The sequence below is a fragment of the Momordica charantia genome, assembly GCF_013281855.1.
Source record: "Momordica charantia cultivar OHB3-1 chromosome 6 unlocalized genomic scaffold, Mcharantia_2.0 BLBB01000006.1, whole genome shotgun sequence".
Taxonomy (NCBI): domain Eukaryota; kingdom Viridiplantae; phylum Streptophyta; class Magnoliopsida; order Cucurbitales; family Cucurbitaceae; genus Momordica; species Momordica charantia.
The window spans coordinates 2,669,086-2,683,987 of record NW_028275164.1 but is presented as its reverse complement, the minus strand read 5'-3'; the positions used below and the strand labels follow the sequence as shown (position 1 = coordinate 2,683,987).

Genomic DNA, 14,902 nt, shown 5'->3' with positions numbered 1-14,902 from the left:
TGATTGGCATACTTTAGCAGCAAGTCTTAGAGTTTGAAAAGTCTTTGTTTTCTATTGTAATAATTACCACATTGGTGGAGGAAGGAACATGGAAGATGATGAATTTAAAAGTTGTATAAAAGTTTGATTTTAAAGTTTCTCTTAATTTACTTTTTCTAAATTTTCCAAATTTTTTTAACTATATATATAAAGTTACAGCGTACAATTTACTCCTCGTAAAAATCTTTAGTTCTATTCTACCCCTCACAATCACTAGTAAGACTCCATCTCCAACAATAATAGCACTATTATAGTTCATATCATATGTAACGTTAAAATATTGGATTTTTCTAAATATAGTAATAATTTAAGTTGCAGTATGAATAAATATAAGTGATACATAATACCAACAATTTGATGTCCTAGGTTCATTTAATGCTACAATATAAAATGATAAAATGTCAACGAAGGTAGGACCAGGTGGAAGATTATTATTATTATTATTTTTTACCCTCCCACTTCTAAAATTTCAGTCTTTGGAAATATGTTGCTTGAGGCCAAATTCCTTGAAAAAGTTGATATTATTATTATTATTTATTTTTTTTGTAATTGTTTTTGTTGATGTATGAGATTCTGATGGAGGTGAACAATGATGATGTTGGATTTGAATGGGTGATGACTCAGCCAAAGTTCATGTGTGGCCGAGGTGCTCTACCTCGGAGAGGCGTGTGGGCCCCACCTACTTGGAGACTTGGAGTCGAGGTGTGATTTACTTCATCTTGATTTTTTTAGTACAACATGTGGAGTTGGGGATTGAAATCACAATTTCTTGATAGGAGATATATGTCCATTAGTGCTCAGCTATGCTGGCTTTGGCACCAAAAGATGGTATTTAAACACTCATAAGAGTTATTTATTATTTCTAATCATTTTAGTCTCAATAAAACGTTAAATAAACATAACTGAAAGGTACCTAATTAACGAAATTTAGAGATAGGGACAAAATCAAATTGAAATTTTGTTGTCACATTTGAGGTGGGGCTTGTTTTGATTGGCAACATTCTCGTCCCAATGTCACAACTCACGACTAGTTCCATGTGAATACGACATTTTATTTGTTTATTTTAGACTGTTTTTGCATAGGATGCGATTGAAAAAAAAACGATTAAATTGAAAATATGTTCGAATCATAGGAATTAAGTTTAAGGATTAATTTGAAAGACAAAATTAAAATTAAAACAAAGTTATAAGAATTGAAGTGAAACTTTTAAAATTATAGGAATTAAATTAAAATTAAGTCTAAATTATGAAACATAAGGAGACATCCGCGAGGAAATCTGACACCAAGTCCAAAGACATTGGCGAAGAAAATTGTAAAAACTGAAGGAAATAGGCATTAAAATTTTTTCCAATATTGAAGACGTGAATGGTTGTAATAAATCATTACATCACAATCCATTAAATTAAATTTTAAAACATTACATTAACACAATCAATTATTTAAAGAAATCTTGTGCCATTTTTTTCTCGCTTAATCTTTTATTTCTTTTATTGTGTTTTGTTTATTTTAATATTTTAATCAAACTTAGTCATTATACTTTTTAGAAAAAGTAAGATATTAACAGACATCCTAAATTTATTATGGAATACAATCTATATTTAACATTAGTAATATTTGTGAGAATATGTTAGAACAGTAAAATATGGTGAACAAGCAAGGTATACAAGCAGACTTCCAATTCTGCTGTAGCTTTTGAGGGCATATTTTGGTTCCGTTGGCCTGTACAGGAAGGGTAACAAAAATCCCAGTACAACAGCTTCTCAAGCAGCAATCAATCAACCATGTAGCCCGGTTTCTCGTCTGGTGAATTTCTATAGCCTATTCCTTAAATCTATGGAGGAGGATTATTAACATTGTGCCTACAGTAACTTGCTTCCTTTTGCGTTAAACCTTGAGTTTTCGTTCGAGAAGAATAGTGCTCGGTGCGCCCTTGCAAAAATGTATGATTCAAGGTCATCTCTGAGCCGAGATCTTGTACTCGCGATTGAACTTGATTGACTGTTGCCTAGCCATGGCCAGAAAATTGATCTCCCTCAGTCTTGAAAATCAAAACTTCAAACGTCAGTGAGTTGCACAGTCATTCAAAGCCGATAACGAATCCACGATTGTGGTCTTTTTCTACTCATCTATCTGTCGATCTAACTCCATTTGGCGCTCCGAAATGATGTTCTATCATTATTCTTTTTGCTTTTTTTTAGAAGTATGGAAGCGTGGTCAATAGCTCGGGAAGATGAATGCGTCTCGCCCTTTAGCCATAGCAGAGCCTCAGAGGCTGCATCCTTTTCTGCAAGTTTCTTGCTGCCACAGGGTTGGCCCACAAAGTCCAACCCGTTGAAAATAACAGTGGAGCGGAACTGGTTAGCTTTCAGTTGTTTAGTTTTGTAAGTTGGTGCTTCATGCCCAGCTCTCAGAAGTAGGGTCTGAAGCTGACTCTTAGAGTTATCACCCCCACCTCCATCACCGTTTCTCTGTTGAGGTAGGCTGTCGCTCGTCACCTTCTTTGATGGTACAGGCACATGGCGACCAAACACAAACCTACCCTCGCAGCGGTCCTCTGACACCAACAACCTTATCGCTGATAATAGTTCATTGTGTGGCTGCATATCTAACTTCGGATTCAAAAGCTGCCAAAAGAGTGCACAAATTGAGAAGGGGGGACAACAATATCCATCACAAGAATACGTAAAATTTGGGATTAAGAAATGTGGTGAGTAAAGGGGAAATTTGGAACAAAATATGAGGTTCTAAAACAAATATATATACAACTTACTTTTTGATGAACAAGTTCTTCAATCTCCCTTTTAAGGCTCAAATAAGTCTCGGCCAATGCTGGTGTCATGAAAAACTCCAAATAACCATCCAGCATTTTAAGGTGACCATCCTATAAAATTCAAATTATTGGTTAAGCACAGGATCTAATTTTGAAAACAAATTGTGAGAGTAATATGCTGAAGCAAAGTTGAAAAAAGAAACCCGTACAAGTCCTCCTCTTGAAACATTTCCTCCAAATAAAAGAAGGATAGAGTCGGAAACACCGCTCGAGTCCCGAAGGAAGACTGAATTGACTTTCACCTTTTCATTAAACACCAGCCACGGGTAGGGAATTTTTGGATAGCCAGCATTAACTGAGTTCTGTTCAGTTAGTCAAAAGATAATTTAAGTGAGTCGTTTCTCTTAATGCTCGAAGACCTCCATTCAATAATTGGAAGTAAACCAAGTAGCCAGTAAATGAGAAAAACTTACCGAATAAAGCATAACCTGACCATCTTCCATTGTTTTCAAAGCTACTGATTTCTCTTTGTTCTGTTCAAATCGATTCTAGTCAGTGCCTACCTAACTTTTATTATAAAAGCTTTATGAGTAATCAGTCTAATTAAACCATAAATCAAGTTCTTTCGAGAGTTGATGCAGTGATTTATTTGCTCAGTGGAACTTCAAATTGGATCATAAAAAACAATACCAGCAAAGCCCAAGCTATCGCAATTTCAAATAAATGAAATCCCAAAGAAAGGAGAAGAAATGAAAAAGACATAATGAATGAAGTATCAAAAATAGCTTACCACCACAGAGCAAATTCCAGGAAACAGACCAGCACAGATGACTGCACGGGTTAAATGTTCATCGTGGTTCGAGATGTTGAGCTTTTCTGCATCAAGATCAACTATACCAGTGTCCTTCAGCAAAAAATAGAACTGTTTCCTCAGAGAGTCGATGGCTCTGAGAGTTTGCATGGAGAGGAAGTTTCTCCAACAGTACTCATAACCGGATTGCTGTCTTTCAGCATCTCTCCAGCCCTCATAAGCTCGAACTAAGGCAAGATGATCACTACAGTCACGGGCAGCAAACTGTGCTTTTGCTGATTCGGCTAACTGAATCAGGAGAAGGACCCAAATTAAAACCATTTTATTTATGCTTTAACAGATGGTTGTAACAAATTAAGTTTATAGCAGCCACTCCTGAAAAACAGCCTCTCATCAAGTAAATAATAAATGATTTACTATGACATGATGGCAAACTTACATCCTTCTTATCAGCTGGCATTAGGAAAGGATCTCTGACACTAAGACCAGCAACAATAGTCATAATCGGATCGAGACAGTTGAAAATAGCTCCTAATATAAGCATTTTTCCCAGTTTAGGCTCAACTGGAAGAACTGACAAGTGTTTCCCTGCAGGATGACAAACCAGAGTTCAATGCTACTGCCCTTTGTTGAAGTAAAACAAATAACAGTACTAAAATTCAGAAATATTTTTCAACAAGTTAAGGGAAGGGAGGACAGAATTTGCACCAAGAACTGTCAGGTTTTCTTTCTCATCTAAAGCTCCAATTGTCTTCAAATACTCTATGGCGTTTTGAACCTTCAAGAAGAAAAATAACACATAGGCATGGTGGAATATAAACAATAGTCAATGGAAGCATAAATGCTAAAAAGTTTTGTAGAAAAGGCTCATCAAATTTATCTTCCATGGAAGATCACAACTGTAATACTGAAAAATTAAAGTTGGAATTACCGATAAAGGTTCTGGCGGCTGCAATGCATTTGATAAGAACTCTGATATACTGCCAAGTTGCAGACTCTTGATTTGCAAACACAAAGACTGCAATGGGGTCCTTAAAAGTTCTGGCATTTGATAATCAGCAAAAGCATCATGCACACATCTAGGATATAGATGGTAACACTCGCCAGGTTGAACACGACCAGCCCTACCTCTTCTCTGGTTGATGGGGGTGGGGGGTCAACAAAGTTAGTATTAATGAAAACGTTATTTAAACATCCACAAATTAAAAGAGTAACACTATATTCAATACAATAGGAATCCTTTTCTATGAACTGACTGAATTCCTTTTTATTTTCTTTTTTAAAAAATGTTGTGTTGCAGTTCGTAGACATGCACCTTTTAATTCAAAATTTTATAATACAGAAAACAAAATATATAAAGTTAAACTAGGATATAATTTTCGGATGGCTGAATCAACGTACAAATCAAGTATTATCGGATTATTCTTACTTGTCGTGCGGCAGCCTTAGAGATCCAGGATGGAAGCAAGCAAGGGGTATTATTTAGTGCATCATAGGATGTCTCTTTTGCTTTTCCACAGTCAACAACAAAAACAACGTCATTGATGGTGATACTGGTCTCAGCCATGTTTGTAGCTAGGACTATTTTCCTAACTCCATCTTCGGGTTTATCAAATATCAATTTCTGTTTCAATTGAGATATAAAATGGTAATTGTCAGATGAAAGGCAGCTTTCAAATTCAAATATGCCAAGCAATATATCATATTGGCAATCACACGTGCAAGTAATACAGTTACCTGCTCAGAGCTAGCCATCGAACCATGACATGCAAGAAGCAAGACTCTGCTAGGATCCCCTAATATAGGATGAGACTGGAGCTGGTCCTTTAAAGAGTTAATATCATCCCAACCGGTCATAAAAACTAAAATAGCACCTGGCCTCTCCCTCTTGACAATGTAAGAGAGGACATGCTCAATGAGGTTGAAACCAATTGAGTCAGGGTTCCAACAGGACAGAGAGTCCTGGGTCCTAGGACTGTATGCCGAAAAGTTAGCAGCCTCAAATGCATCCTACGTCAAAGCCAGGAGATTTAGCCCAGGCAGAGAAAAATAGAGAAAATAAGAATGAATTATCTGCTGCAGTAATTTCCATCAACTACGACATCCTGGTTCTAGTTTTTATATTTAACTCATTACCAAGTATAAATAGAATTACAATCTCAGACGATATCCCACTACCTGGTAGCAGATTCCAACAACTGGCATCTTCTTCTAGAAGAAGCTAGATCGATCCCTAAAATCTTCTTACTAGCTGCGCTACCATTAAAATCAATTTGCACCAATATATGAGAGGGAGAATATCTGTATACCTCAACAGATGAAGCAATCTGAGTCTTCCTTTTCCTTAGAGCTTGTGCTTGCTTCTGCATTTTCCATGCCTTTTCTTGACCATAGTCATCAATTTGATTATATTGAGTCAACCGATAGCCAGTCATTTCTAGAATATTTTCCAGAAAGTGTGCACGAACTGGATATGTAAAACCCTGAAAGTAGAATGGGTTAGAAGAAAGTTCATTCCTGGGAGCACTGTGTTTAATGGACTCATTGAACTCATCCAACCAATAGCCACGTTCACAAGAAGAGTCCCAATCCATTGTGCAAGAACCCCATGAAATAAAGAACCAGGAGAATGTAACATAGCATTTGCAATCTTTCTTTAATAGATATATAACAGGAGCCTTAAGGTAACAAGAGTCACAATACTGTGCCCCCCCATTAAAATATGTGCAAGGAAACTGAGATAAGACAGGCATTGAGACTCAAGCTTAAGAGTATAACAAATAACAGAGCACTGAAACAATTGTGCAACAAAAGAGAACTACCATTTTCCCATCTTTTATATATATATATATATATATATATTACATCAGAAAGAACAAATAAAAACAGAAAAAAATAAGAAAAGGAAAAAAATAAGAAGAAGAAGAAGATATGGAAATTCATTTTTATCCACTAAAGCTTGTAATTTAGATAAACTCACAGGAATATGCATTGTTGGGGCACCACCAAAATAAGAGGAAAAAAGTTCTGCATTTAGAGTAGCACTCATTAAAATCAACCTCAAATCTGGCCGTCGAGGAAGAAGATCTTTCAGGACAATCACGAGGAAATCTGGTAGAAAGATATAAACTGGTCAATCTAAATATTCCAAATTAATCAATGGCTACAACATCTTTATATTTTAGTGTCACCTTCATTAAAATCTTCAAAAATTAATCCATAGATACAATCTCATTATATTTTAATGTTACCTTCATTCATTCCTCGTTCATGAATCTCATCAACAATAACATGAGTAACACCTTTCAAATTTCTGTCAACAAGCAATCTTCTCAATAGTACACCAGTGGTGCAGAAGAGAAGACGAGTGTCCCTCCCCTTAATGCCCTCCAGCCGAACTTTATAACCAACCTTCCCAGAGAAGAAACAAAAAATAGAACTCGTGTAATCAGTAAGTCAAAAGGTTACCCAGAAAATAAAAATAATCAAAACATCAAATCTGCAACTTACAGATTCTCCCAGTTTCTCTCCACGTTCTGCAGCAACTCTTTCAGAAACAGCCATAGCAGAAATACGTCTAGGCTGCGTACAGATAATGCTACAAGAAGCTCCACGAGCAGCTTCGATCTCAGATTCTAATATATACTGCGGAAGCTGTGTGGTTTTACCACAACCAGTTTCGCCTGAGACAACAATCACCTGCATATCAATTCTTTTAGTTAGTTCATATTCACAATAATTTGTTTACATGTAATGAACAAAGCAGTACTATCAGCTATCCAAAAAAACAGTACTAACTTGTGTTAAATTTTAATTTCAGCATAAACTATGCTAATCATTAAACATAATCAAGTACCTGATTTTCTGAAATGGCCTTTAACAATGTTTCCCTCTCTTTGAATGCAGGGAGACTTTTGCGAAATTCCATCATCTTTTGGCCCTCAAGAGATTCCTAGAGAATTATCACATGTCAAACATGTAAGTACTTCAATAAATTGAAGAGAGGAAATGACGATGCAAACAAGAAAGCAACAAATTAGAGAGGGGATAATCCATAAAAATACAACCACCGGCAGAAAATTATGAATCATGAGTGATTGTATATCTCATATATGCCTTTTTTTTGTTGAACAAGATACAAACTTTTCATTGATTAATGAAAAGGAACAATAATGTTCAATGATACAAACTCCATTAGGAGTGAAAATAATAAACAAATAAACAGAAAAGGCATAAAATAAATATATCGAATGCAGAACCACTTATGGGGAGTTATAAATACCTCCCAATTCATACCAAGTGTATTGTTTTTTACTCACAAAAATAACGCTTGTATGAAGTTCAGCTTGGACAAGCTTATGTGAAATAACATTGGTTTCAACTTTGACTAATGACAAACTTGGCATCCATGACATTACCATTAATATTGAACAGTTTTAATACAAGAAAACCTTCCGCCTACCTTAGTTTATTAGGACCGATTCAAGTAGCGTTAGACCTTACAACTACCTCACTTGTTTTAAATGTGCAACTTATCTGAAATTGTAATTAAGAGGTTGCCTTTCCTCTTAACTAATTTTTAACTTTCAAAAAAATAATACCACTTAAGAAATTACCACCTAATCAACTAGAATGACTTAGTAAGCAGAGAGAGACATAGAAATCTATGACGTAGTTGTACTTATCATCTAAAAAAGCCAACCTCAGATATCAATTACCATCATCCATCACAAACTTGAGGCATTAGAAAGGGAGTATTTTCAGGCGGGCAAATTTACAGTTCATAATTCAAATGAATCGAGTGAGGCTTCACAACTCAATGATAAAATTAAAGGAAAAAAAAAGAACCTGCCAATCCTGTTGTTGATTCCTCAGTTGCAAACTTTTGCGGCGAATAATTTTCTCCATTACAACACTTTGTGTTGTCAAAGGCTCCTGGTGCTCAAACAGACCATTATTGTTAGCAACATTTCCTGAAATGCCAGATGTTGACAAGGAACTATTTGAAAAACGTCCTCTTGTTGTAGAGTTGTGCGATTGGTACAATCTTAGATGGGTTTCAACTTCCCTTTGGACCCCAAAAGGTAAGACCACCTGTAATGACAAGGAACATGAATGACTCAAGATGGAAGAAGAAGAAGAAATACTTGTTGCCTCGTAAACCAACTAATTGAGTGCTAAATAGTGAATGAAGTAAAAAGAAGAACTCTAGAAAATTTGGGAATGAAAAAGAAAGGGTACCTCTCTCTGTGGTCGCTTATCATCTAGATCCGGCCTGTAATTTGGCAGAGGTTCTTTACTAAATACGACCACTCTTGCATATTGACGGCTGCCAAAGTAATCGAATACAACAATAATAAGCGCCATATTGGTGCAGAAATAAGTAATTCAAAAAAGTACTCAAAAGAAAAAGAAAAAAATAAACTTGAAATACCTATGTAAACCCATTCTGGTTGCCAATGCTGAAAGCTGCTCAAAATCACGTCTATCCTTTTTCTCCCTTGACACCACTTCTTGATCATCATTATTGCGTAGAAGCATAGTTAACTTCCATCTCCACTCATCTATGTTTTCAAGGGTTGATGCACTCTGGAATTCGTGAGACAAAAAAAATAAAAATGAACCAAAACCAAAAGGACACGAGATGACAAAATGAGAAATATAACAGAGACTGCCAGAAGTAGCTATTTCACTTTTCAGGAATCGAAGCTCGAAAGATACTGGGAATTCCAAAATCCAATCTCTAGATTTTTGTGCTAGCTACTTACACACTCGTTCAAATGTCATACACTGTGCACAAAAAAATACACTGTTTGAGCTCCCTCTACGGAAACATACTTCTCAATTCCAAAAATCACTCGTAAGGTAATCATTAATTGTAGTTCTTATCCTTTGGCACTACTCTCTTGCTTCCATTAACCAATCACAATTCGATTATCATAGACGGTAAGTAAATGCAACTCCAATCCTTTTCTAGGAGCTAAATACAATTCTATCTCACTTCCAGAAGCAAGAATCGTTAAAAGTGAAATTCAAAAGACGCAGAAGATAAGCATACCATTTGGCCAGGGGGAGACCCAAATTCGATGTCGGAATCATCACTGGACACATCCTCGTACGCAAACCGGCCATAATTGGAGGTGGGCTGATGCTGCCAAAAGGGGAGCGCGACATTCCTCTGCCTCGAACCCCTCACGTCGTGCTGCTTCTCCCTCGACGCAACTTCAACCCACTTGGATTGGCTCATACATCTGACACCGGAGACGGGACCCGGATGGTGGTGCAAGTTCAGAAGGCCCATGGAGAGTTTCCTCGAGAAAAAAAGGCGACGAACCCAAGGTCTGAAAACTGAGGAGGGTGTGTAGAATGGGAATGGCGAAGTGGGTCTGAGGGAAATGGAGACGGGGGCCCTGAAATAGCCGCGGAAGAAGATTGAGTAAGGCATTGCTGGCATGGGAAGTGAGGGTTCTGTTGGGTGTTGTTCTAGTTGCAGAAGTCGGGTAACATTTTCTAAAATTGGGGGTTTTGGGAAGTTGGAGGAGAGGCGCCGGCAGCCGGATGAGATTGCTGCGCCACGCTCTCGCAGCGGAACTTATTCAGTTCGTTTCAACGCTCAACCAAAAGATTGGATTTTTAGGTAAAATTTTATCTTATGAAGTTGTCTCCCCCCAAAGATAATTCTAATTTCTAAGAATCAGCCACCAATTTATTTTTAATTTTTTGAAGGAGCATACAAAATACTTTAAATAGTTAGTTGGAATTGTTTTGTAATTTATGAATTACATTTATAATTATAATATAGATCAAAGCGAGCTTAGTTCAATAGTTATGGATATATGTCTTCAATTAAAAGATTGTGGGTTCGATCCCCACTTTCACATGTACTAAAAAAAATGGGTGTCGCTTTTACCATATATATTTAATTATGTGTTAAAAAATTCATTATTTAAATTAAATATGTTATTGTTGCATAAGTCTCAAAAATATATATATATGTTTTAGCAACAATAGAGTTCAAAAAATTTCAGCTTAAGTCTTATATTTTAGCTTTTTTTCAATTTAATATCTCATCATTAGTTATCATTAAAATTTAGTGATATAACTAATATCGTCAAGAATAAAAAATTCGAAATTTCTATAAATTGCTTGGAAAGTTGGAGGATAAATCAAAATTTAAGTAATAATATTATTGAATTGCCGGTGGTAAAATAACGAATTTTGGTCGCACTATTTAGAGGTCAGAAACTTTCATCTCTTAGTTACACTGCTCATTCTTTATATTTAGGTCTTATTGTGTTAGGACTAATATTTATTTATGGTTTTAGAAACTCGTTTTAACATTTATTTACCACGGGATATTAAATTGAAGTTTTCAAACATTATGGGCCAAAATATATTTAGTCTAATATTTATTAAATAATTAAATAGTAATAACAATGTTAAAACAACACCTTATTAGCTTCAAAAGTTTGTATATATTCAACTATTATTATTAATTTTTTTTAATATAACATACGAGGGTGGGGAATCGAACCACAATCTTTTAGTTGGAGATACATGACAATTATCGTTGAGTTATGTTTGCTTTGGCTCGATATTTAAAATAATTTTTTTAGTATAATATTTCAAATAATTGATTATAGTCTTTACGTAATAAATAAGTAAATAAATAAATAAATATATATATATATATTTGAAATATGGAAGTGTAACTGCACTGATTAATTTTCATTATGACAACAGCATATGAATCTTAATTTAATTATTAATTAACATGGGTACTAAAAAAATTAATTAACATGGTAAATTTTTGTTAATTTCTTTAAATAATTAACTTGGTAGGTTTTTTTTCTTTTTCTTTTTTCTTTTTTTATAGGAGTTAGCCATGCTATTTAGCAATAACTTTTCTTAATTTAAGATTAATTATATACACATTTAGAACTCTTTAATATATAAGTGTTACATTACAAAACATTATATTGAGCATATTTTATGTTAAAATGATGGACGAAAGGAATGGGATAAAAAATTAAATAAGGGACCAAAACAATAACTTTTTAAAATTACAGAAAACAAAACAAAATAATCGAAAATAGGTCGGAAAGTGCGGATAGGAAAAAGAATATTTGAAAAGTATAAGATTTAAAATAAACAAAAAAAAAAAATCTTATAGGGAAAAACAGAATTCTAATGAAATAAATTCGTTAACAAACGATTCGGTTTGTTCAACCTGATTGTTTTTTCTGTTCTCCCAAACAAAAGGAACCAGAGACAGACAAAACAATGCAAGAAACTAGACAATTTAGTATGTTTTAAGATTGTCCCAAACAACAACTCCCATATTTCTTGTTTGGAGCAGAAACATTTGGGGTTACAAAAAAGTTGAAATTTATGCCATTGTTTTTTCTTTCTTTTTTATCTCTAACAAGACAGCATCCTTCATCTTGTAGGATCAGCCAATGGCTTTTCTTCTTCACAACTCTTCTGCTAAAGTAAGTATATATAGATGAAGATCATGAAAATATTACAGTTGTTCATGGTATGTCTGAAACAACATTGTCTTCTTTGTCCCCATTTTGGGCTTCCAAAAGGGGCTGTTTCAAAGATTTGTCCTGTTCTTCCAATGCCTTTTCTTCACTTTTCCCCCACAAAACTGAGTACAGCCCAAGTGTTATAAGAACAGCACCAATAAGCCTGCATTTGAATCATGAGAAAAAGGATTAGTCTCCATTCATGTCTGTTTATGAGCTATATATTTTGTTTTTCGGTTTTGTTTTCGGAGAGTCGATTTTACCCGCCGGAGAACAACTGGTCGCCGAGGATGAGAAATGCCATGATGACAACTAGGAATGTTTGCAGAGGCTGGAAGACAGCAACAAAGACAGGATCACTTTTGTGGATGCACCATGTTTGGAGAGAGATCACAATTCCAGAGGCTACAACACCCTGAAAAAATTTTAAAGCAACAAACTTTAATTCATCATAAAGTGCTTATAGAGAAAGTATTTTGATAAGCACTTTTTTCAAAGGAATCCCAAACACACTCTTATAATTGAAATGTATGGGAGATTTCAGAATTTGGAGAGGGAATTACAGCATATAAAATGGTGAAGAGTTCTTCTGCAGATTGGATTTTCCAGTACTGGTAGTCTGTTTCCACAAAGCCAGCTATGACTAGGAATTGGATCAGTCCAAAGAAGCATGTGTATGAAGTTAGTGTTAGTTTTGCTGGATATTTTTTCAACACAGAAGCCTGCAAAAAAAAAAAAAGTGTTTTCTTTTTAAGTATAAACATGTCACGAAGACGTGAAAAGTAATGCTCGTGCAACGAACAGACACATTATTCTCGAAACTGTGATAAGATATAATCAATTTTCAACCTAGACCCACGTACCTTTAAACTCTACCTGAAAGGTCTTAAACCAATGAAGATGTTATCTTTCGGTTATAAATCAGTGATCTTTCTTTCTTTGGCCATAAAAATGCAATATAGAGATGGTTTTGGAAATGAAAATGACCTGAAAAACCATCCAACCAGCCCAAGAAAGGCAGTGGCCTAGCAGGTATATACAACCCCATCTCCAATTCTGCATTTTTGCTGTAGGGTCATCCATCTCCAAAATACTACTTCCTTGAGTTTGGTAGTTGTTGTGGAGAAGAGGAGGTCCTCTATAGAGAGTGATCACAGTTGCACCTCCAACACTTCCAATGGTTCCCAGAAGCTTTGCCAGACCATCTCTCCTTCTGAAGTTCACTTTCTCGAGCCTGAAACATGCAGGGAAATTCAGAACGAAAAGAACGTCGGTTCGCTGAAAGAAACAGAACATTCCACTTGAAGAAAACCAAATGCCATTAGAGCCTACAAGTATAGTGTACCTCAGAACAGAAGCCATGATAAAAGTAATAGCAGGAACTGAGTTTTGCATTGCAGAAGCAAAAGTTGGAGATGCATAATTCAGCCCCAAGAGATAAAATCCTTGATTGGCAGTGATCCTAAAACCAGACGAGTTCCATACATTTTACAAGATCATAAAGAATAATGGGAAATCAAAAGATTGGGAAGCTCTATTTGATCTCTTACCCCAATAAAGCTAGAAGGAAGAACTGAAGCAACAAAGAAAAAGTAAGAGGAGGCCTTTCATTCCTGAAAAAAGAAACAAAAACCAATAACCATATTCAACAGATGAAAGAATGAATTATCACAAATCATCAAATAAACTTGTATGCAACCACTTTTGAAGCTTACTTCTCCAGAAAATAAGCAAAAGGACTCAACAGAGCTAAAGCAATCGCGTTTCGATAAACCGGGTAGACGACTTTACTAACGCCAATGTTTAAGGCAACTCTAGACACAATGTGAAATCCTGCATAGCAGAATTGCAGAGCAACCAAGGCAAGAAGGAGCTTAATTTTCTCAGAGACAAGTTTTCCCTTTCCCATATTTGTTTGTTTTTCACTCTCTTTTGCCTTAACACCACAATAATAAACTAAACCAAAAGTACCCCATGTATATATACATACACTATTTGATACTTGAAGGCTAGGCAACTACCACAAGGCATAATAATTCAAGGCCTGTCATAATCATGAACCTTTTCATTATTGGCAATATCCAGAGGCATAAAAAATTGATCTTTTTCATTGAGTCTAGTTTCTAACTGCAATTGAAACATCCCCAGAAAAAAAAAAAAAAGTTCTGAGTGTTGACTTTTGGATTGGATTTTGTTGGGGGGACAGAATTGGCATTAAGCATGTTAGCCAGATAATGAATGAGAGGATGATCTCAGTTTTATTTTGGCTGGGCAGCAAGATCCCACTTCCTATTTTATCTTCCTATATGATTAATTTAATATGACCCTTGTCTCCTAATGAGTTTGAATTATGATAATGAGCTTAATCATGGCTGCTTATCAATCCAAGTGTTGTACTAGACAGGAATATTATTTTATTTGTAAAAGAAAACATGATGTAATATCAATAATTGTTATGCATAACAGTTGAATTATGCAACTAGGATAACTATATTGATTGTGGTGTTGGTGTATCATATACTTATTAAAAATGAAAAAAATTAGGTCCATTGGTTTATTGTTAATGTTTTGGAACGAATCAAATGAGGGGAAGAACCAATGATGGCATGTGCTTGAGATTATTGATCAGACAATTTCTTTCCTTCTTGTTTTGTTTAATTTATTTTTTGTTGGAACAAATTATGTGTTGCTATTTTCTTCGCACAATATTTTGTGAAGAAATTGTGAGTGACAATTTAAAAAGGAAAGTT

General features: G+C 35.2%; 2 protein-coding genes across 2 annotated transcripts; both read right to left on the bottom strand.

Annotated features, from left to right (window-relative positions):
• Positions 1 to 1,595: 1,595 nt before the first annotated feature.
• Positions 1,596 to 10,268, bottom strand: LOC111007088 (DEA(D/H)-box RNA helicase family protein). Its single transcript, XM_022279277.2, has 19 exons — positions 9,680 to 10,268; positions 9,056 to 9,210; positions 8,863 to 8,950; positions 8,470 to 8,715; positions 7,478 to 7,573; positions 7,132 to 7,320; positions 6,873 to 7,032; positions 6,602 to 6,732; positions 5,931 to 6,104; positions 5,359 to 5,631; positions 5,051 to 5,245; positions 4,553 to 4,756; positions 4,330 to 4,399; positions 4,061 to 4,209; positions 3,601 to 3,909; positions 3,284 to 3,343; positions 3,020 to 3,172; positions 2,811 to 2,921; positions 1,596 to 2,664 (listed from the first exon to the last, which is right to left on the bottom strand). The coding sequence occupies exons 1-19, from the start codon at positions 10,073 to 10,075 to the stop codon at positions 2,179 to 2,181; spliced, it is 3,645 nt and encodes a 1,214-aa protein (XP_022134969.1). The 5' UTR covers positions 10,076 to 10,268; the 3' UTR covers positions 1,596 to 2,178.
• A 1,637-nt stretch (positions 10,269 to 11,905) lies between these two features.
• UMAMIT4 (nodulin MtN21 /EamA-like transporter family protein) lies at positions 11,906 to 14,346 on the bottom strand. Its single transcript, XM_088125569.1, has 7 exons — positions 13,868 to 14,346; positions 13,703 to 13,765; positions 13,498 to 13,614; positions 13,140 to 13,386; positions 12,716 to 12,874; positions 12,416 to 12,567; positions 11,906 to 12,315 (listed from the first exon to the last, which is right to left on the bottom strand). Exons 1-7 carry the CDS (start codon positions 14,059 to 14,061, stop codon positions 12,156 to 12,158), a joined length of 1,092 nt encoding a protein of 363 aa, XP_087981695.1. The 5' UTR covers positions 14,062 to 14,346; the 3' UTR covers positions 11,906 to 12,155.
• Positions 14,347 to 14,902: the final 556 nt, after the last annotated feature.